At 42.5% G+C, this 21,729-nt stretch overlaps 1 protein-coding gene across 11 annotated transcripts in view; it reads right to left on the minus strand.

Annotated features, from left to right (window-relative positions):
- EPHA5 (EPH receptor A5) overlaps positions 1–21,729 on the minus strand; it is a 205,471-nt gene that overhangs the window by 24,051 nt on the left and 159,691 nt on the right. For 7 of the 11 annotated variants that reach the window (XM_027635819.1, XM_027635816.1, XM_027635809.1 and 4 more), the window contains 4 exons: positions 13,276–13,341; positions 6,725–6,792; positions 5,205–5,330; positions 4,006–4,191 (listed from right to left, as the gene is read on the minus strand). In XM_027635819.1, coding sequence (XP_027491620.1) covers positions 4,006–4,191; positions 5,205–5,330; positions 6,725–6,792; positions 13,276–13,341 — 446 coding nt within the window. The remainder of the gene's footprint in view (positions 1–4,005; positions 4,192–5,204; positions 5,331–6,724; positions 6,793–13,275; positions 13,342–21,729) is intronic. The other 4 variants (XM_027635820.1, XM_027635814.1, XM_027635813.1 and 1 more) reach the window with 1 other exon arrangement.

The raw sequence follows: 21,729 nt of genomic DNA on the forward strand, positions 1-21,729 counted from the left end.
CTGAAAGCTTGAAGAGGCCAAATTGCACCAGCAACCTCTTTGGACTCCTCCCTAGAGCTTTAACACCCTGAAGTAACAACAGGAGCCCAAAAGGAGCAACCAGGATGATCTGAAGCTCGAGCTTGGTAGCCACCAAAATCAAGAACAGGAAAGGATGGGATTACATCCCTTCTAATTCAAGTAATCCCAAGTGACTACCCTTGTAAACACAACTGGAAGTAAGAAAAGGAATATTTATGTTGCAGAACAAAAGCTAGTTAAGTATGGAATGAGTGCAAGTGGAAATCAAAGTTCTTAACAAAAGATCTGGTCTCCTATTGTTGACAGGAATAATAATGTTTTTCCGAATCTGTTTGATTAATTTTCATGCCCGAGTCATTTTAATGGTAATTATATATAGTTTTTCCTCAGTTTTTATATCTAATTTCTCGCTAGCTTGCCACAATGGCATAGCAATAATTAATGTGGTGCGCTCCATTCCTTGTAAATTCAATGAAATCTTATAAGAACACGTAAATTATTTTTTATTTAAATCAATTTCCATTAGCTAGCAAGAAGCACAGACAAAAGAGGAGCTGCCAATTATTTGTAAAGTGCATTATAAATATCTTTCATAGAAATGATCAACGAGAGCTGCTGTGTGTCACAACATGCACAGGAAGGTAAATACTAAAAATTGGCACATGTTCCACCATTTAGATAGATCCTAATTTTTCCCACTTTACCATTACCTTAACTATTTTACCTAATTTACTGCTTAATTATCTACACAACAAAGGTAATTTTGAAGCTGTCCATCAAAATACTCATTGCTGTGCAAACACTACCTTAGCAGCATGAGAGACCTGTGCTGCTTCAATTCTTTTAAGTTCCTATCACAGCTATTGCCTGAGCTTGAAACTTGCCAAAAGTATTACTTTTAATATGAGAAATGCACTTTGGGATCATGAAAAATATTGAGTCCTAAATAAAATAACTGGCCCCATCTTCAAGGATGACAGCCATCTGTCTATGCACAACATGGGCTACACACGGGAGGGAGCCATTGCTATTGGTTGGCAAATGTGTCAGTGGATTTGCAGGGAAGAAAAATCCCAGGTATGCCTCAAATTTAAATTTGTTTTTTTGTTTTTAAACACTAAACACCTGTCTGTAGCATGGCGTCCCTTATCTCTGACACTTCAAGGCAAGTGAGAATGGTGTTTCATTACGCCACTGCCCTGGGGGACCTCCTCCAGACTCCTACCTTTGTTTGCCATCAGAGAAAAGAAAACAAGATTTTTGGCACTTATGTTTCATTATCTGAATGCTGCAGGTTGACAGTAATCACGGAATAAATTAACCCCATATCCAAGAGCGTGGAAATAAAGACACAAATAGATAGCTTTCAACGAAGTAAATTAAAAGTAAACATTGGCCCTTCTAAAGCACTGGGCTGACTCTCTGCGTCAGCAGGGCTCCCTCCTGCTGGCATTACGTGGCCATAAATTGTATGTGGATGACACTCATATCAATGTACTAATGCAACGTGCGCACCATCAGCACAACCAAATGGCATGCAAATGAAAACAGGACTGTCACTACCTTTGTAGAGCAGAAATAGCTAAGGGCTTGTCTGTAAGGGGACAATGAAGATGGTTAATCCAAATTAACTCAGGCGTGCATTTGAACTATATTAGTTAAATGGTATGAAGCCCCTGCATGATATTATCTTTCAGAATTAAAAATGGCCTAATTTGATTTCACTTAATTTACTTCCAAAATAAATCATGATGCAGCAAAGATATTTTACTCTAAGATCTGAATCTACAATAGGACAATGAATGAAACACTGAAGGGAAAAAGAAGTTAAAAAATGCTTCAAGACAGCAACATAGTTTGTGATTCATGAAAGTTGTTTTAGTGCATGTAAAAGAAAAGAAAAAAAGCTGTGAAGATGTTGCTGGAAGAAATTCTGAATGGAGTAAACTAGCATGTACTGAACTAATGACAAGCTAAGGGTGCATGTACCCACCCTGTATCCAAACTCCAGTTGCTCCAAGTCTAATTCAGAAGCAGAGCTTCTGGTGTTTCCACAGTCTTTGGAGCAGACAGCCACTTTATATAAAAGGCAGCTTGCTAGGGAGGGACATTCTCTCTGAAAGTGGGATTTCCCATCCACCCCCTGAGGCCCCAGTGGTCAGAAAGACTCAAGCCCATGCCAACAGCAGCTTTCATGGATGTCTAATCATCAGTCTCTTCCTGCCCAATATTCCACATCCCTGGAGGACTAGAAATTGGAGTTTTTATGTATTAAGGGTTACACAAGGTGTCTGTGAGAGATTTTGATATTTATTCAATATTTAGGAGAAATCTATTTTTTTTTTTTTCTTCTCTTAAAAGTCTTAGGAAATGCAATTTCATGGGGAAAAATGCAAGAAAAGGCTGCTGATTGCAAAACGGCATTTATTTTGTGTAGGTTATAAGGATATGAACCAGATGAACAGCTAGCATCTCTATACCTTGCCTAGTGCAGCTCTGAAAAAGAACTAATGTTGGAGACACTTCCTCTGATTAATGACAAATAGTACCAAGAGCAGCCACATGGCACCAAACACCGCCCCTTGAACAGTAGTAGCTAAGCTCTGATGTTGCCAAACATTAAGACAAGAGGGGAGACAGCCATTCACACTTGTGAGGCTGGTGCTTCTGCACTTAAGGGACACCTTAAAATAAAGTAGTAGCTCTTTTCAACAAAATAATCCTTGATGCAAATACTGTAGATCCTCCAAGGCTTTAAAATGAATGCGTAACAACACCTTTGCACATTTTCGACAGCCTCAGTACAGCACCAACAGACAGAGAGGCTTGGACTGGGCACATTTGGATGTGCTGTCCCTTTCCCTGCCCTTATCTTCAGTGCATACAGTAATTCGGAGAAGAACTGGGCTGGGAAAGTTATGGAAGGTTTTGCTAACTGGAAAGTCAGATCTCAATAACTCTTGTGCTGAGATGTTTTGCCAACATTTCACATTTTCCTCAAGCCCTCAACTCCACTCATAATCTATGTGCCAGCATCATGGGCAACTACTACCAGGGGCATCACTATCAGATCCCAGGGGGACCTTGCCTTAACTGTGGTTTTATACAGTCCTGTCATTTTCAGCTACAATCCCGTTCTTCTTCTCTGCTTCTGGAAACCTTCTGTTCTTGCTCACATACTATGTGAATGATCACTAGACCATCAGTACTACCCTCTTGTGGGCTTTGCTTCAGTGGTTTCTCAAAACATGACATCTAGAAATCATCAGGGGTTGTGGTATGGGTTCCCCCCCTCTCCTAGACTCTTGGTAGCAAAATCTTCCTCATTTCCCTGCCTGAGAAATCACTTCCTACTTCCTAGCACATCTTTGCTCACCTTGGGGATCATGTGGTTTCAAAAGTGAACAAATAAAGGCAGAAATAAGAGGCAAGTCTGCTTGGAAAACTTAGGGGTTGGCTTGGTGTTGCTGTGTTCAAAATGCTTTTGCATTTTGCAGGTGGTATTTGCTGCTGAATCTACTTGCAAGGCAGGAATCAGGCAGTACACTCCACTGGCATCCAGATATCCCAGACATATTACCATCTCTATCATCTACACACTGCATGAGATTGGCCAAAAGCACCTCCCATTTCTGTGTCATTTGATTTTGGGCCTTCAAAGAGGCTTTGCTCTTAAATCATGCATATTATGCCAAAGTGAGGCAAGGTCTGCAGAGGCAGTTACAGTTTTGTATCATTTTAGCTATTATCATTGTAGCTGGATGAACACCAAAACTCTTTGGGCACAAACCCCCTTTACTGTGTTGGGGAACCTGTTTCTGGCTGGACCTATCAAGTGTGACACTTCAGGCAATGGAGTTCACTTTTTTTTGAGGAATTAAGAAAGGTGCAGTCAAAAAGTGAATAACTTCAGTCTTCTTCCCCTGACCAACTCTCCCATTGGCCAGAGTTCAAGAAGAGCAGTCCACACCAACTTGTACCTACTTTTTGTGACGACGCCTTCCAGGTGGATGATGTTGGGGTGATCAAACTGCCCCATGATGCTTGCTTCTCCCAAGAAATCTCTCCTCTGTTTCTCTGTGTAGCCAACCTTCAGGGTTTTGATAGCCACTGGAAACTCACGCTTTCCCTGCAGCTTCAGCCGCCCACTGCAGACTTCCCCAAATTCACCTTCAGAGAAAAGTCAGGAAAGACGGGATCACAGCATGTCCAGGGAACACATGACACATATGTGTCTACAGGATGCAGCTCAGTCTCAGCTGATCAAAAGCAGGCAGGGCTGCCCTGCACTCATGGATGTGGATTGCTAAACATCACAGCATCACCATCTCAAATAGCTGGTGTACCAAACGCCAAGTAATTCATAAGCACAAGAAAACTAGGAATAAAATGTATTTTTCCTTTATTTAAAAAGCTATGTTTTATATTCTACTGGGCTTTTTTTTTCATTTCATACTTTTGTCTACTGGATGAAAAAGTCCTGTCACATTCTATACCATGGCCCTGTATGGATAGGTGTAAAACACAAACCACTTGCTTCTTAATCTTCCTTTGGTAAGTTACATAGATGGAATGCTGTTAGCTTTTCACACTAACATATATTTTCATAGAATATAAACCCTTTACAATTTTATGACTACTTTTTAAAAAAGTAACCCAAATGGATCTTTTTTTCTGGTGAACAGTAAATTACCCCAAAACCCATAATTTTACATCATTGAAAATACTCCTAAAGTTGGATGCAAATCTAAACAAACAGCTTAACTGAAAAGAAAATGGAGTTTCTTCTTTTAACCAAGGAAGTTTAAAGCTTTGGACTTTGGTTTGTGCTTTTTTAATCTCCCAGATGACTTCTTAATTTTTTCTTCAAGACTGACCTTTATGAGGGAGGTGAAAAAGGTTAAAATGGCAAAAAAAAGCTGAAAATTGACTCATTTCCCTTAGCATCCACTGAAATAACTCACCTTGGTCCAAACGTGACCATTTTTTGACACTTTCAGTTCAGTTACTGCATTTCAAAACTCCAGACAAAGGGAGGTTTGTCCCAAACTTCAGTTGGAACATGCTCACCATCACTTGCAGGGTAACTAACACCTCAAATATTTCATGGTCCTTCCCAGATCTCTTATATTAAGAAAGCCAACCCTTCATGTTGCTAAGGGTTATGAAATGCATTTCCATACCAGCTCCAATAACTCTTTCAATTGTTATGCATGAAGCTTCAATCTCCTTAGCAAACTCGTGGACAGCTTGATTAGGGTCCTCATAGGTGTGGGGATCAATGTAGGTCCTTACTCCAGGAAGCTTAACTGCAGACACAAATTTAAAACATTAATGGCACATGACAATATGGAAGATGGGCATTACACACTCCTGTCCCTTGAACTCTGCTTTGATGGAAAACATTGCAGCAAGGAAGTCTACTTCTATGGTGAAAATTAATACTATTCTTGGAAAATGATATTTAGTTTATATGTGACGCATGTGCAACTTCACTGTATTTAGAAAAGTACATCATAGTGCTCAGCTGGAATGATGCACAGCTAAAAGTCCCTTTTGGTGCTGTGTAATGGGCTGGTCGGGGGTCTGGTGCAAAAGATCCCTTTCTGGAACTGGAGAGAGTACACCAGGAGGAAAAGTGCAAAAACCAAGATGTTACAGGAGCAACTTGTGAAGCAAGTTGGATTGGATAGGGTTTGACGGAGAGCTGAAACAAATTATGCCCTACCAGTCACATATCAGTTAATTAATCAGCCACATTATTTCAGATGGCGTTACTGAGATTTAAATGAACTGCATATTTGCAGTACAAAGCCTGTGGGTTGTACTAGTATAAATATAATCGATAGCAGGCTTTTTCTCCAGGATTTGAGAGGGAAAAAAGTATTTTCGTTATCCATATTATAAGTTTGTTTTGACAATCATTAAGGCTACTCACATGAAGAATTGTTCATCAGTCTAATGAGACAGCTACATTACACTGTGGCCCTTAATTGATTTGCTTCCTGCTACCTTCATTATATAGCACTAATGGAAATTTGACTTTCACTCAAGATGCGTTTGCCTTTTCCACCCCAAAAGGCACCTCACTGTTACCCATGCCCAGATCCCACAACACTTGATGAAGGAAGGCTCTTCAAACTCTGGCTTTGCATAAATGGAAGGACTGATAGTAACCATGAGATTTACTTTCTAGCATCACTGCAGAGGGCATTAACATAGCATTTCTGAAAGCTTCCTATGAGCAAGAAGTAGGTGTTATTCCTCACACCTCTGTAGAGGCATCCAACGCAAAGAGTAGCAGTGGGCTTGGTCCTCATGGCTGGCTGGGGTGAAGCAAGGGTTTCAAACAGGTATTTTGGACTGATGCATCCAGACCACAAAAATGTAGAGTTTTTACATGCTGACCAGGCAAAATTAATAGCACCATGGGTCACACAGCAAAGACAGAGGAACAAATCAAAATGACTCACTAGAGAGATCTGTTGAAAATGTACAGGTGTGAATAGCTCAGCATATATAAGGGCTGTTCAAATGTTCAGTTCCCTGTGGGGTTTACAGCAGGGGCGGGGGGGACCTACTGAACAAATGATTCTTTTGTAAATTAACAGCAAAACCATATTTTTTTTTTCATGTCTCAGTTGTATTTCTTATTACAACAGAAATCCAAAGACACATATATACATGTTTTCTCTTTACTCACTGTGGCCGTTATGAAAATGCATCTTTTCTTCTTCTGGATCTTGTTTAGCCTTGCTATAGCCACATCGCCTGGAAAAAAAAGCAAACACAACAGAAAAGTGTTTTCGTCTCTGGTATGGCAGAACTCCGTTCTTTACTTCAAATCACACAAAACACAAAAACCCAGAGCAGTGACAAACCCAACCTCTCTAGTGGTTCTATTGCTGCTGTCCCAGTTTTAGCTCATCAAACTACTTGCAATTTTTCTAACGGGATTCAGGGCCCAAGGCCCATAGATTTTCAATAGGACTTGTGTTTCCAAATCCCAGAGATGCTTCTGAACAACTCCACTCTACCTTACATCTAATAATGCTATTATTAAGAAGAAAAAAAAAAGCCAGAACAGGAAGGACAATGGAAGGGGAATGGGATGCAACATAAGAATTGAAGAAACAAGATCTCCTGGACTGCAGAGCTTTTGCAGGTACTACGTTGTATGTCTTGCATACTCCCCTTCATCCACTGGGCATTTGCAAGGAACTTGAAATTTTGATACTTAAGAAAACAGCCTTGTGTGAACATTAACACCTTACACACATGCCAAGTAATGGCTTAAACCAAATCAAGACCTGTTGCCTCACTGCCTTCAAGGGTCTCCTATGTATTTCTGGCTCTGCACAGCATTTCCTGCACATCTCCTGACGTTCTGCCATTCACCCTCTCCCAGCAGAATAAAGATGGAAGAAGACACGCAGTCCCTCCCTGACCTATCTTGCTCCCACCGTAGCACTAGACAGCGCAAGGATGCTGCTGAATCCTACCATAGAGTTGCAACCACAGCCTTATCAGAATTGCATCTCCCTCAGGGCATCCTCCTATTAGTCTTTGGTTGGTCTTCCCTGGCTCAGTCCTCATTCTTCTTGTTGGTTTTCTAGGCAATGACTTTGCATTGGCATTACACTTCTTATTTGGTGGCATTTCTGAGATCTGCTTCACTTAGACAACCACAAAGGAAGCCACAGGATAACTGTATAGACAAGGAGAATTGCTATACACACACATACGTTTAAAAATATGAGATCAGGTATGTAGAATGCACATATATATGCCAGTCATTCCAAGGACCTGATATGACAACTGGGTATGGGAACTGGATCATCCTTACAGCAAACCACATGGACATGAGGCTGAGGGACACTGCTTGGTAGAGTGAAAAACCTGAAACAGACACCTAAAAGCCAGTCAGTATGCAGTGGGACTGCTAGCTGGCAACCTCAAAGAAAGTCTCAGATTACTAAGAAGCCACTTAAAGCTGAGAAACTTGGAGACTTCTCTTCCATTGATCGTGATTTTTGAGCTAGGGGCATGTGAACACTCCACCATCACTCACAGCAAGGAGGAGCATACAACTAGCAGAAACAAAACTGCAACTAGGAGGAGGCAGTAATAGGCATCTGCATGAAACATGCCCTCAGCATGAAGTCCTATTACAGGGAACTGCTGTCTGCCTGGATGCAAGGGGCCCAGCAGCCTTTCAGCTATAGGATTTTGGTACTGAGTTTGTGAAACGATCACAATTACAAACAAAATCCCGAACATGACAAAACTCTGTCACTGAGCTGAACCCAGCAGAGCTGGACACCAGAGGGTTGAGAAGGGGAAAAGCAATATGAGCTTCTGGTGCTACTCCAGGGAAGAGGAAGCTTACCTTGGGGAGAAGGGGAGACCTGTGTCATAGGGAGAGGAAGGAAAAACAGAGATTGCAAAGGTTGTGCAAGCGCAGGGGAATGGATCAAGATAAGGTGCAGAAGACAAGGGGAAAGCTGACAGGCAGTCCAGGGACACAGGCAGGGAGAAAAACAGATTGCAATTGATAAACAGCCAGGCTATCCATGCAGGGCACGATTTCAGCATTAGCAACCAAGCTGAGACCATCACACTTTGAATGCAAACCCCACAAGAACGGCAATGAGATGCCCGGACACATGGCTCAGTTATTTGCGCATTGCCTTGCTCCAGTAGCAGCAGTGCCATTTCCTGAGATAGAGTCCTGCATAATTAAATCAAACCCTAAGCGCTAGGTCTACATGGAGACCCTGGGAGTAAGGTTCACTTCAAAGCACATTCTGATGTTCACAAACCCTCTCCTTCATCATTGTACTACCTGCCCCTTTAACTGAATAAACTAGAGATACGAGCTTCAGTATCAAGTCCCACTTCTGGCAATCCCCTTTTTTCTGCTGCAAGTTGCCAAAAGTGACATCAATTTTCTGCAGAAGTAATTTTGCTGGACAAAGGCATATAACTTAATTTTTCTTTTAAAAATACACAAATATTTCAATTCATCCTTTTACCAAATGCACTTATCCAAGATTTCTTCTCTTTGCCTTTTGAAGCAAATGCCCTCATCTCTTCTTCAGGTTTGGAGTACTTCACCTACAAAGATGCTTTTCTACCGTCATCTTTTTTATGACCTGCATCTCCCGATTCTTTGACCATAAAGATGGAGGAGACAGAAATGGGGAACATGCCATCCCTTGCATCCAGTGATTTAAGCACACCTTGATGCACAACAGTCCATGTTTTACTGCCCAAGGACACACTCAAAGGGCCAATTCAAACCACTTGGCTCCAGCTGTACCCTTATCTCAAGCTGGGTAACACATACAGCAACATGTCATATTAGCATATGAAATCAGGCTCTGGGGCACCCAAAGAATCGTTAAAACAAGCCTTGACAAGATATATCAAAGTGAAATGGCAGCTAGTGGACTGTGACTGTCAAGCAACAGTTGGGTGTCACTAATAAAGCTTGCTGCAAAACCTGCCTGTTGCAATCACTTTGCCCTTCTCAAACTCCCTTTCTTAAACTACCCAGAGAAACATGCCATGTATTTGCTAACTAAGCTGCACTTAGTCCCTTCTTGACCTTCAGGTGCTTTAAATAACACACACAAGCAGTTTTTTCTCCTTTTCCCCCAACTAAATCCCATAAAAATATTCAATTTCAGGTTAACAGTCCTGATTCACTTTGTGAATCTTACTGGCAGATCAAAGATTCTAAATATTGTAGCTTTGCAATACAATTGTTCCCAATTGTTTGTGAAATAGTCCATTTCTGCATGTACATTTGCTCTTACTATTTAATGGCAAAGCTGCGAGTGAAAAACTTCGATGGAAGACTCATTCTCCAGTTTATTATCATTGTACATACTATAGATTTCCTATATCTTTTCTGTATCATGCATAGCAAAAGCATAAATATCCTGACACTCATTTCATCTCCCACTGAGCTGGAGACACTCAGCCAAAAAGGTAACATAATTCAGCAGCACACCTGAATCTCAATTCATTTACTCCTGTTGTGGATTTGTCCCAGTTTCTCTGTCTAGAAAGCAGGTGTCTTCCTTGCACAGCTCCGTGTTTTTCAATAAAGGTATCAGAGGAAAAAAAAGTGAGACTTTAAATATTCTTAAGGCATCATGTCTTATTTAAAAACTACTTGCAAATTGGCAGGCAGCTTGTAAAATATTTATGGAGCAGATTATAAAAGTGAAGTTGTAAAATGATCCCTATATAGGTTTATAAAATATAAAACGGACAGGTAGAAAGATGAAGAATCCAGCTGGGAAACCAATGCCCACTACCTTGCATGGCAGAAGCCAACTCATGGAGAAAAATCCTCCAAGAAGTGAGGTAGGACGATATTTACTCTCTCTGGACTGATGGAGATTGTGTCTGCCCTGTGCTTCAGGGTGCCCTTGCTGGGTTGTGTGTGGCCCCTCCACCACTTGAGGTATCCCCCTGAAAACAGAGAATGCCCAAGGAAAGGAGTTTTCATCTTCCTAACTGGGGCCACTACTCTGGTCACAACTCAGGCAAGACACATGGGTGAATGTGGATTTTGGACATCCAACCCAAAGGTGGTGATGTGGAAGAGTTTTACATACTTTTTTCACAGGCATAGGCCAAAGCATCTCAGCACACAGCCTAGGCATTACCGGAAATGCAGGCAGGGACAGCATTTAGACATCCCCAATGAGGAAAGGGACTTCATCTTGCTAGATGCAGTCAGTCCAATCGAACAGGTTGTGCCTGAAAGTAGCATGCAATCTCCTATCTCAGTTGCAGAGATTAAATGCATGTATTTAATCTCTTAAATATGAGATAAATGAAGTATGTGTGCTTCTCTGAAACAGAGACAAAACACCACTTGTTTTGCAGGGGTGAGACCTTCACTGAGAAGTACACCTTCTCAAAAAATCAGCTTTGAGGAATGCATCCAACCCACCTCAAGCTGTCATTTCACAGGAGGTTTGCAAGGACTGCAAGACTGTCATTTTACGAGGGGCTGGTGCTCATTTCAGACTATTTGTTCCAAGATGTTAAATCAACAAAGCTGCATACGTGTTGCAGAGCAGGACTATGTTCCATGCAGAGGAACAAACAAACACAGATCCATCCATCTGGCCAAGATCCTGTCGCCTCAGCTCATGTGTGGAGACAATAACTTGTTCAGTAAATAGCTTTATCCTTGATAAACAATACCGATATTGAGAGGCAGAAGCAAAAGTCTACCACTCGTGATGTTGGTCCATGTTCAGCATTTGCTTCTACTGCTTAAATCCTAGAATAAATTCAGTATCACAAAATCAGGAACTAGTGTAAAACTAACAGCTTTTTATACTGGAAGTTACTTCCCATTTTTCTGTTCACTTTTCTCCTGCATGAGATCAGAAGAACAGTAAAAGGTCTGGTGATGACAAACTAAGATCTTCAGCTCAGTGCAAAGATACACTACACGGCTGGCCTGAGAGGAACCAGAACAGATTCCCTTCCTAAGGGCGGCAGGCTCAGAATCTTAGCTGCTTTCCCAGCACTGCTGTCCACCTCTACACAGTGTGACCCTGTCTTTGACCCCTGATTAACTTGGATGCCTTACAAAGGAAGTTTCACAAATCTAGCAGTAGTATTTTTAGCCTTTAGTCCTTCCCTGCCTTTGTAGTGAACGACTCCCTACTTTCCTAGACCACTGCCAGAACAATTAAAAATAATTTAAACAAGATACCATTTTCCCCGCTTGCAGGAAGCTCCTTCTGAAGTGATCTCCATAAATCTCTCTAAAAAGGTTGTTGTGCCTTCCTATAGCAGAGCCAATGACATCTGTGCCTTTAAGTAACTTTTCCCATTTTCCCCTCCCAGCTTGTTGCTACATTAGTCTCTGCTGCTTAGGAGGAAACCTGCAGAGGGTGTTTTCCAGGTCAGCCAAGTTTTCTTTATGTCTCTCTCTTCTTCGTAGCCATGCAGTGCATTCCTGGTCTCCTCTGAGAAGTATTTTCCATTGCTGTCACACTCTGGTTGGGGGCCTTGCTGAAGACATTTGAAGCATGACTTGCAGCGAGGGACTGCTTGTGCACTGGTGGCACAGGCATAACAGACAGCAGAAGTACCAGGAGGTTTTCTTTCAGCACAATCATTGTCAAAATGGTGGCTTACATACCAGAACAACATTTTGCAGGCACACACTTTGAGCTGAGCATCAACTGAAAAGTCACAAAAACCAACCGAAAAATGTTCCATCAGGGGAAAAGAACCACAAAACCCCCTTCTGTTTTAGGGCCTTTGGGATTCGCATTCACAAACTTCTCCCTGGTTCAGGCCTCTGTCAAAGCAAAAATACAGCACTAGAGGACCCAAAAATGGTCCACCTTAGAGACTGCTGTGCCCTACAGCAAGGACTGCACCACGACCCAGCTACCACCATGCAAAGCCTCAGCATCCCCCAGAAAACACAGTAGAAGAGTTTCACATCTCTCACCAGCCGTGCTGAAAAACCATCCCAATTTAACAATGCATGTGGGATGTCTCAGACCTTCTATGGTCTCAAGCAGCTACTTCCCTTTGGGAAGCAACTCAACTTGTATCCAGACAAACCAACAGAAATTAAAATCACCCCTCCTTTGATTAGTTAGAAAAGAGGGGAGAATAAAAGAGAGAAGAAAGTGGTGAGGCAGCCCAGATGGTGGCAAGAACAGGACAGCATGCAGTACGGACACGCACCTCTTGATGCCCACAGAGATATGTCCAATACTGATGGAGCATATCGCTGGCAAACAGCATCATGTCATTGCTGTGTATGTCATACATTGACATGTATGTCAATGACATACAGTTCATTCCACTGACATGCATGTTACATGCCACTAAATACCTTTCCACTCCCGCCTACCCCCTGCCTCCTCTCTGGGGGCAAATCACCTCCCCCGTCCCCTTTTAACGACAAGAAGCAGAACTTGATGAGTGTCCAGCATATGTGATATTTTATTAGACACCTGGTGTGGTGTCTGGATTGATCATGTCATAACATATTGGCTTTTTTTCCCCTCTTGCTGGACACACACTTTGCTTCAGGTCACGCTATTTCCAGTTGTTGAGATAGACAAGCTTGGTACAGAGATCAGATGAGAAAGTGATTTCCAGACCAATACAAGAAAGGAAGGGAGAGGCAGACTGCGCACAGAAAACATGGATGGAGGACACGAAGTAGGAGCCAGCACAGGTGGGAACACTGACCATGTTAGGCTCGGATAGGCAACAGCACGAAGAGAAGAAGCCCACCCACAGCCATGATCGCAGCAACTGAAAAGCAAACAAAAAGGCCCAGGATAAGGAATAATCCCACCATCCTGGCAAGGTGCAAATACATTTGCAACATTTTTATATGCACTTCTTCCTTCTTATTGCAACTATTATTTGGACCTTAACACTCTGGGCTGCAAGATTTTCACAGCATGTTGCTATCATTGCAGAAAAATGCCTTTGGGAGAGTGTATAGATCCTGGTCCTGTAAAGCAATTAACCATGTGCTTCCTGTACTTGAGTACCACCATTAGGATTAATGGGGCCACCCATGTGCTTAAACTTAAGCACCTGCCTTGAAGCAGGCAAAGTGACTTTTTTCCACAAGCCATGTGGTACAATTACAGTCTCCTTTGAAAAAAGAAAAGTACTGGATGAATACAAAACTCTGCTTTTGCAGACCCTTATGCATGTACTTAACTCACAGAGCCCTTTCTGCATCTCCTTGTATCAGTGAAGCTTTGCACCCACTTTAGGTATCTGCAGAGGCAGGACTGTGAGTCATGTGAGAGCATTCAGCCTAAATAAACTCAAAATATGGTGAGCTGAAAGGCACTGCATGCATCTACAGCTTGCCTTTGAAGGCTGCTCAGCCATTACTCTAGTCTAACTAGACTTTGGGTTCACCTGGCATCAGTAACCCAAGGCTGGCTGCACCCTTTATCCTTGCCAGAAAACATGCACAGACAATTTTTCTGTTACCAAATCTATTAAGATAATTCACCCTGAAAAAGACCATAGTGCAGAAGAAACAACAGGAAGGACTTCAGTACAAGCAAGAGCCTAATGGTGTAGATATACTCCAGTTAAAGTCAGCTGAAGATCTCACTCAGAATTTCTCCTCAGCCATCATAACGTCGTTCTCGAAAAAAATTCTGTGCATATCAGCCTTTTATACAGTTTAACTTACAGTGGCTAAATAAATTAAAATAGCTTATTTAGACAGAATTAACATTCTGCAACTGCACTGCCTTAAATTATGATGCAAAATAACTTCAGGCATGCAATGATTTACAGAATTATATACTGGATTATGTGCTTACTTAAATTAGAGCTGGTGAAGAATGTCTTCTAAGCTCCTTTTGCATCAGCAAAACAACTTGCTAACATTTTCTAAACAGCAATGCCAATATTTCTTACTATAATTGACAATATTTTCTATTTTCATAATACCCCAGCTTGTGCAGTCATACTAATATGGAAGTAGATCAGCTTTCTCTAAACCACTCCACTGATCCAAGTTAACACCAGAGGTCCAAACCCCAAAAGCACACATAGGGAAACCAAGCACTATGCATTTTGAGTCAATTTTGTAATTTTCTTCTTTTAACCTTGCAAGATTTGAGTGCAGGGAACTGGTGCATCTCCATAAGATCACTGTGGCTGTGACACTTTAACTTATGTTTCAGATAGGAGGCCCTTTTCCCCCAGGCATTTTCGCATGGTTGCTGCCACCAGACCGTCCTACGCCCTCACACCACTCAGCATGCAAAGTCAAAGTTTTTGAAACAACAGTTCAATTAACCTGAAAAGCAACCACTTCCTTAAAATGAAAAGAGCTCAATTTTCTTAAACAAAGAAAACTCTTTGAGCACCTCATCAGCAACTGAGCTGCTCTGAGACAAAATCAGTTCACTGCACTGAATGCAGAGCACTTCAGATCTCACTCTCTTTATACAGAAGAAAAAAATGCTGAAGTGCAAGGGAAATGTGCCTCAATGCAGCCTTGCTCCTGCACACATATCAGCTATACACCTGTGGTCAAAATACACTGAGTTTTAACACTAAGGGAAATCTAAAGTGCTTAGAAACAAACTAAACTATCAGCAGACAACATAATTTACTTTCCAGTCCAAGGAGTGTTAGGAAAGGTAAGAGAACCTACTAATTGGACTGAACAGTTAGGACAAAGGAAGATTTATTACTACTCGTGTGAAAAGGATGGCTTGACTTGGTAGATAAACTTCAGAATATAAAAATCCTGAGTCAAACAAAACTGATGTTAACTCCAGCAACCCCAACATGCACCTTGTGGCCATTACATTTGGGTGCTGATGGCTTTGAGGAGGGGCCAAATTTCCCATCTCCTCACTTCATGCAGGGCTTTCTTAAGTCTAGAAACTGAGGAGCTGAAAGCAAAAGTTTTCCAGGCAAGATCAAATGCTGTGGATAAGAGATTGGTGTTTAATGAAATAAACCCGGACCTCTTCAGAGGACTTTTAACCAGCAAGCTGACCTATATCAGGGAGCAGTCAGAACGGAACTGAGCACTGTAAACATCAAATTTATCTGCAAAGTCTCCTCCAGCCTCACTGAATCCATTAGCAGACTATGAGGAGAGGTTGTGGGGATGCTCTTGGTCAGGAGCCCACCCAATCTGCTGCAGAATAACAGATGACGTGCCCATGTAACAGAAAGTTATTGAGCAAACACCTGCAGTGTTAAATCCCCTTTGCTGGGAAAGATCAAGGCACTGAGGCGACACCATCTCCAAATGCCAAGCTGTCTTCAAACAAGGTGTGACAAGGTTTTGAGCTCTGGCATCAAGAAAAGGGCTGCAGATAGGCAGAGAAAATGCAGAAGAACCTGGAGCTCCAGTGACACCTCCAGGATCTCCACAGCCTGCTGGCACTGCCCTGTTCCTTGTCTAGTCCAACTCTACTGCTTTCAGTTATCTTGGGCACACAAAGACAACACTCCTCCTCCAGTTCTAGCTAAGGTGACCCCTGAAATGCTTATGTGGTTTCCAAACCCAACCGTCCAGAGAGCAAACTTTAACAAACCTATGCTAGGAGGACTTATCAACAAATTTGGCATTGTTTCAAACCTTGGGCTACATGCTTTATTAATGAAACGTATAAATATCATGGGCCTCAACAACTGTGCCTTCAATTAATGCAATTAATTTACCACAAGTCTGCAGATGACCCTGTGAGCATTTGGAATTAAACTACATTTTTAGTTTCTAGATAGAATTCAGAGAGGCTCTGCCATATGTAGCTGTGGCTTTTAAGAGTTATAAGTTGAAGTCTTGGAATTATGATAAATGAAAGCCTTGTTTGTTGCTTTTAATAAACTGTTCTAATGGGATGTTCTTCAGAGGTTTGCAATTAGAGACTGAAATACTTGAGGGTGCCTGGGAAGATTTTTCTAATCCTTCATGCAGCCTTGAGGGATGGCAATGATTGCTTCCAGCATCTCCAGATCAGGAGGCCAGCACTACACCTAACAGTTTGTGAGTCAACATGCTTGCTTTAAACATCAGAGAAGCAGCATTACACACTGTGAGCTGCTAGGGATGTATTCCCATTTTGTCCAGAAGTACATGAATGTTTAAGGAGTCACCTGCTCTTCCTGCTGAGCTATCCTAGTTCACACATTAAAGCACGTCTTTGCACAGTTCAAGAATGCAGAAGCCCAAGCAGATGATATCTATTGTAATCACTATGGGAAGGAAAGCATCTCCAGGGAAAGGAACTGCACTTGGAAAGACCTCTGGCATTATACTTTTCTATAAGACGTAAAAGATGCAAAAAAGTACAGATAACCTTTTTTTCTAGGTAAGAGGCCAAGTGCTGCAACATGATGAACCCCCAGGAGAGGTCATGCTTCTCATTTCTAGCATTCAAAGCAAGGTGAAACATCCACATATTCAGAAGTGCAGAAGGACAAGAGTCTGACTTTCTTCTTCGTCCTCTACCCACTTCACAGCCAAGAGAAGACACTGTAAAACCCCACTTCTAAACACCACATCCACTTGGGGTGCTCAGCAGGAGCCTCAAGGTGCTACCACTTTCAGCTTGAAGGGCAGACCAGTTGCCTTCTCCAAGTGGAAACAGGACTTGCACAATGCCATCAAATACATAATTTGCATGAAGGTGAGAAGATTTTGTCAGTTACTGCTGCACTACCCCACATTTTCCCTGCTCAGACAAAGTTTATGCCAGCCACTTATCTGTTCATGACACTCCTTCTACGCCGTTCCCTTGGCTGCTGCCGGAGCAACTCAGAAATAATGCTTTCAAGCACAATGTCTCATGGGCTTGGAGCTTAATTACAGATTTGGTTAACTCTCACCTCCTGTCTGGACTGAAGTCATCTGAAGGTAGATTATCCTGGGTCCCTAAAACCCGCCTCAAAACTGCAGAGTGTAGACTGGCTTGCAAAAGCCAAAAAGTGTTTAGAATAAAAGAGGAATAAGGTGTTTAAGTAGCCAAATTTGGCAAGCTGATTGATCTTGGCAGGATGTTAGAGACGGGTGCTACAGACAGCAGATTTCCACACCGGTCCTAGGAAGGTATCACCCTGTGCAAAAGTGTGCACTGGAGCACTCTGCTTTCAGAGAATGGCACTGTACACCAGTGCTGTGAACGCTCCTCGCTGGGAAAATGTACCAGCAAAGAGGCTGTTAACGTGACGGAGGTAGTAAAAACCTTGACCCAAACAGAAGCAGGCCCAGACCCTGCCTGCTTTTGGTGGATGGGAATTTTGACTTGGCAAAGCAATAGCTTCCTCAACAAAATCCTTCCTCTTGCCAGGTGAATTGTGGGGAATATTTGGCAGCAGGCAGCATCATAAAGTGGCTATAAATCACATGAGACAATGTCCTGCAGGAAGAAGGAAGAGCAGGCAAGAATGTAGAGATAAAAATCCTTTAAAAAGTCCCAACTAACAAAAATTGTGACTCATGCTGGAAAAATTCTCTATGAAAAACATTATCTATAGACTGTCTCCCATTTCCTACGGAAATATTGAAAAAGCAAACTATTTTAAGCCCTGACACAACTTGGAAAATAGGATGGGGGGAGGTTGTGGCAAAATTAATCCATTTTTACCTTCCACTTCACAGAAGGTTGTAAACACTGCCCCAGAACCTAGGATATACATCACAATCATTCACTCTCTCTATTCCCTGAAAGTCACTTTTTAACAAGATGCACATATTTGTGTTCAGAAAGTAGCCCTCTGCCACCACAGGTGCTGATATTTAAAAGTCTAAATCAGCTAAGGTCAAGGATGGATACTCTGGTGCAGAAGCCCCTAATTGCCAATACCCAGGTGGCAAGATTTGTCTTTGCTTTGTCTTTCAAAGGCTAGTTCCTTGCCAGAAAAAGACTTTCTGTATATGCACGACACCGTGAGAGGGGCAGTTCTTGTTGCTTCAAAATTATTTTTTTTCTTAAGTTCTATGAAAAGCTCCCTCTGGTTCTCTGGAAGATCACTTGAGAAGAAAAGGTCATCCATAATGGGTAGCTGACTATAAATGAAGATGCATAGTACACTTCTTAGCTATTTTGAGCAGCTTTTGCAAACATGCACAGCACTGACCTAATACCATTCCCACTTTACTCTGTAAAAGCCTATGCTTTTGTTTAACGATACAAAGTTCAAAAGCCTGGGGGACTGGAGGGACCAGCAGTCTCTTAACACTCACCCTAAGGCCCTGTCAGTTTTGCAAACAGGACTTGGTTTGAAGGACAAAAGCGGGGGAACTGCTCTGGAGCAGTCAGTCTCCTTCCCACAGTGCTGAAAACCTGACTCCCTACCTGGGTTTGTAGGGAGAAAGAGACTGATGCCACACAACAACAACTGAGGCACCTTATTGCTCCTGCGAGATGGAGCACAAAGATCTTTGCGACTGGATTGTCCGACACAGATTGTAAAATAAAACTCAGTAACAATTTTAGATTAATATATATTTCAATAAGGAACAAAAATGGCAACCGACATCTAATTCAAGCAAAATTTATAGCCTTGCTTTTATAGCAGTGTAAAATGCACTGTGCTTTTGAGAACACATAATCCTAACAAAACAAAGACAGTAACAACTCCATGTTCTTGAATTCAATACTTGTAGCTGGTTTAATAATAGATTTTCAATCCACTTCTCTTTTTTTGCTGAGACAACTACAGTCTGATTTAGTGAATCTCTTTGATTTGTAATCCCGATTGTTATATTATTAATATGCCCTTGATGTAAGGAGCAGGATAACTTAAAAAAGTGATCAGCTATTTTGCTTGGCATTTATGACCTTGGTCAGAGGACATATTATTTACAGGAAGAGTTGTTGGGAGCATCTGCAAGTAAATCAGCTCTGAAACGCAGCTTAATTGTTTAGGGCAAAGCACATTTAGTTTCAAATTCCCAGGAACCTCCAGCTTCAGACACAAAGTGCATTTCCACAGATGGACGCTGGCATGTGGAAATGCCACCATGACTACTGTTCAACTGACCTTTGGTTCAGGGCCAGCTGCCAATGGGAAATGCCAAGCTGTTACTTACATCCATTCAGAAGTGAGAAAACTGCAGATACTTGAAAGTAAAAAAAGGGGAAGAGCTGTGGTTCTGCCTTCGGGAACCTAGCAGAAAATAAAAAGCCTGCAGACTCCAGAAAACTCCTGAGTCCTATAACTGGAGAGTACTTTCAGAGCTGCTAAGAGCAGGATGACATCCACTTTGCACCGCAGAACTGCTCTCAAGCCTCTGCTTGCTGCAGTGTAGGACTTGGGAGAATAGGTGTAAAAAGATGTCATACAGCACCCTAGGGAGGAATATCTTCATACCGAGGTGCCCAGGGCCTCCCAGGGAGCTGGGAGAAGCATGAAGTCAGGAAAGAGTAGCCTATTTGCAGGAGTTGGCCAAGTTATATCCTCTGCTACAGAGGAAGAGGGTTTTTCTCCTTAGCTCTGCTGCTGAGCAGTAGCTTCTCTCTTACACCAGAAGAAAAGACAGAGCCTGGGCTTTCCTTGGTGTGGCAAGCAGTGGTGATTCCACCTGGAGTTTAAAATGGTTGTTTTTCTAAAAGCAAGTACAGGAAAGAATTAGGAAAGAAAATTTATCTCCCTGGAATGAGGTACTGGAATAACGTAATCACTCCAGAGATATAGGAAAGCATCTTCCAGAAACAGGTTAACAGATTCAGAAAGGGATTATCCCATGACTTGGAATCCATTTATTGTCCCTGCAGTGTCACAGCAGGAGAGTCACTCCACAAATTGTCTTGAATCCATAACCAAGGCAAAGCAGCATGAGTGATACATCTCAGTAGCATCTCTGCTTCTTCCAAACTGGAGCAATTTCTTTGTTTTGCTTTGTTTAATTTCAAATTGTCTGTCATCTTTCTGAGTTTCTGGGGCTTATTTTTCTGTTCTCACAAGTCACTCCATGTACTGGACGGGCTTGAAAATTCACAGAAACTCAAACTGGCTGAAAAGCTCTGTGGTTTTGAAGTCAGTTTTCTAATGGACCAAACCTGGGTGCTGGAGGCTTCTCCACCACCTCCAGCTGAGAGACTGTGCTCTTCTCAGTTCAGGGGAAGGGTTCGAAAGATAAAAATGGACCAAGAGCTCAGCTCCCTGTGTCTTCCCCTTTCCACACATACAGTGTGGCACCATGGGGAAGCTCCTGGAAACCTGCAGCTGCCCTGGGGTCCACGGAGGAGGGTGTGAGTACAAGGGAGAAGGATTAAGCCTGCAGCAGAGGTGGTGATAGAACTCTAGCCAAAGGAGACAAGAGGTTTCATAAACATGCCAAGAGACAAAGAGCTAAGAGGAAGAACATCCTGGAAAGCCCATTAGACAAAAGGACAGAAAGACATAACTAACAAGTACTGCTGACAAATGGCTCAGGATTTGCAACAACTTGCTTGGATCAGAGAGGGTAGCAGTAAAAAGGAGACCTACAAGGGTACACCCTCCCCAGAGGAGACCTGAGTGCTTGCCAGACTGTGGGAAGAGCAAGAGTTACTGGTAGCCACACAGTAGTGATTCCCATGGCCACAGAGGGGATCACTCCCCTCTGTGATTCACTCCCCAGACTCCTCCCTCCAGAGTTGCCAGTTTACATCCATAGCTTCCCTACGGTCCCACATGCAGTCTCAGTTTGCACTGATGCAAGCACACATCCAGGCTGAGGGAAGACAAAGTTTACATTCACCTGCCCTGTTTGAGGAGGAATTAGAATCAAAACCTCTAGCCTTTAAGGAGAGACTTGAACTCCTGCCTACTGTGTTCAGAGCCAAGTCTTTTGACTACAGCTTTCTGGTAGGGCCTGGTGTGAATTGCCTTTAGCATTCACCCTCCCCCAACTCCTCTCTGCTGTTGCATGCTTCTCATGCAGACAGTAGCATTTACTTTTCCATTTTTAAGCCCAACAAGTCACTCAAAGCAGACGACAGGAGCTCTAACAGCTGAGCTGGAAGAGACTGTCAGTCTCTGACCTTGAGTGGAGATGAGTCTGGCACCACACTTACCTTTCAAGACAGGAAATAACTGTGTTTGTGTCCTTCCACGGATGCCTTATGCCTGGGGACCCAGCTGCTCAGCCTGGCTGGATTTCACTGCTCTGCATTCTCAGACTGATAGCCTGCCTCCTCTGGTAAATAAGAC

This window comes from Corapipo altera, unplaced genomic scaffold (genome assembly GCF_003945725.1).
Source record: "Corapipo altera isolate COAL_440 unplaced genomic scaffold, ASM394572v1 22b, whole genome shotgun sequence".
Lineage (NCBI taxonomy): Eukaryota > Metazoa > Chordata > Aves > Passeriformes > Pipridae > Corapipo > Corapipo altera.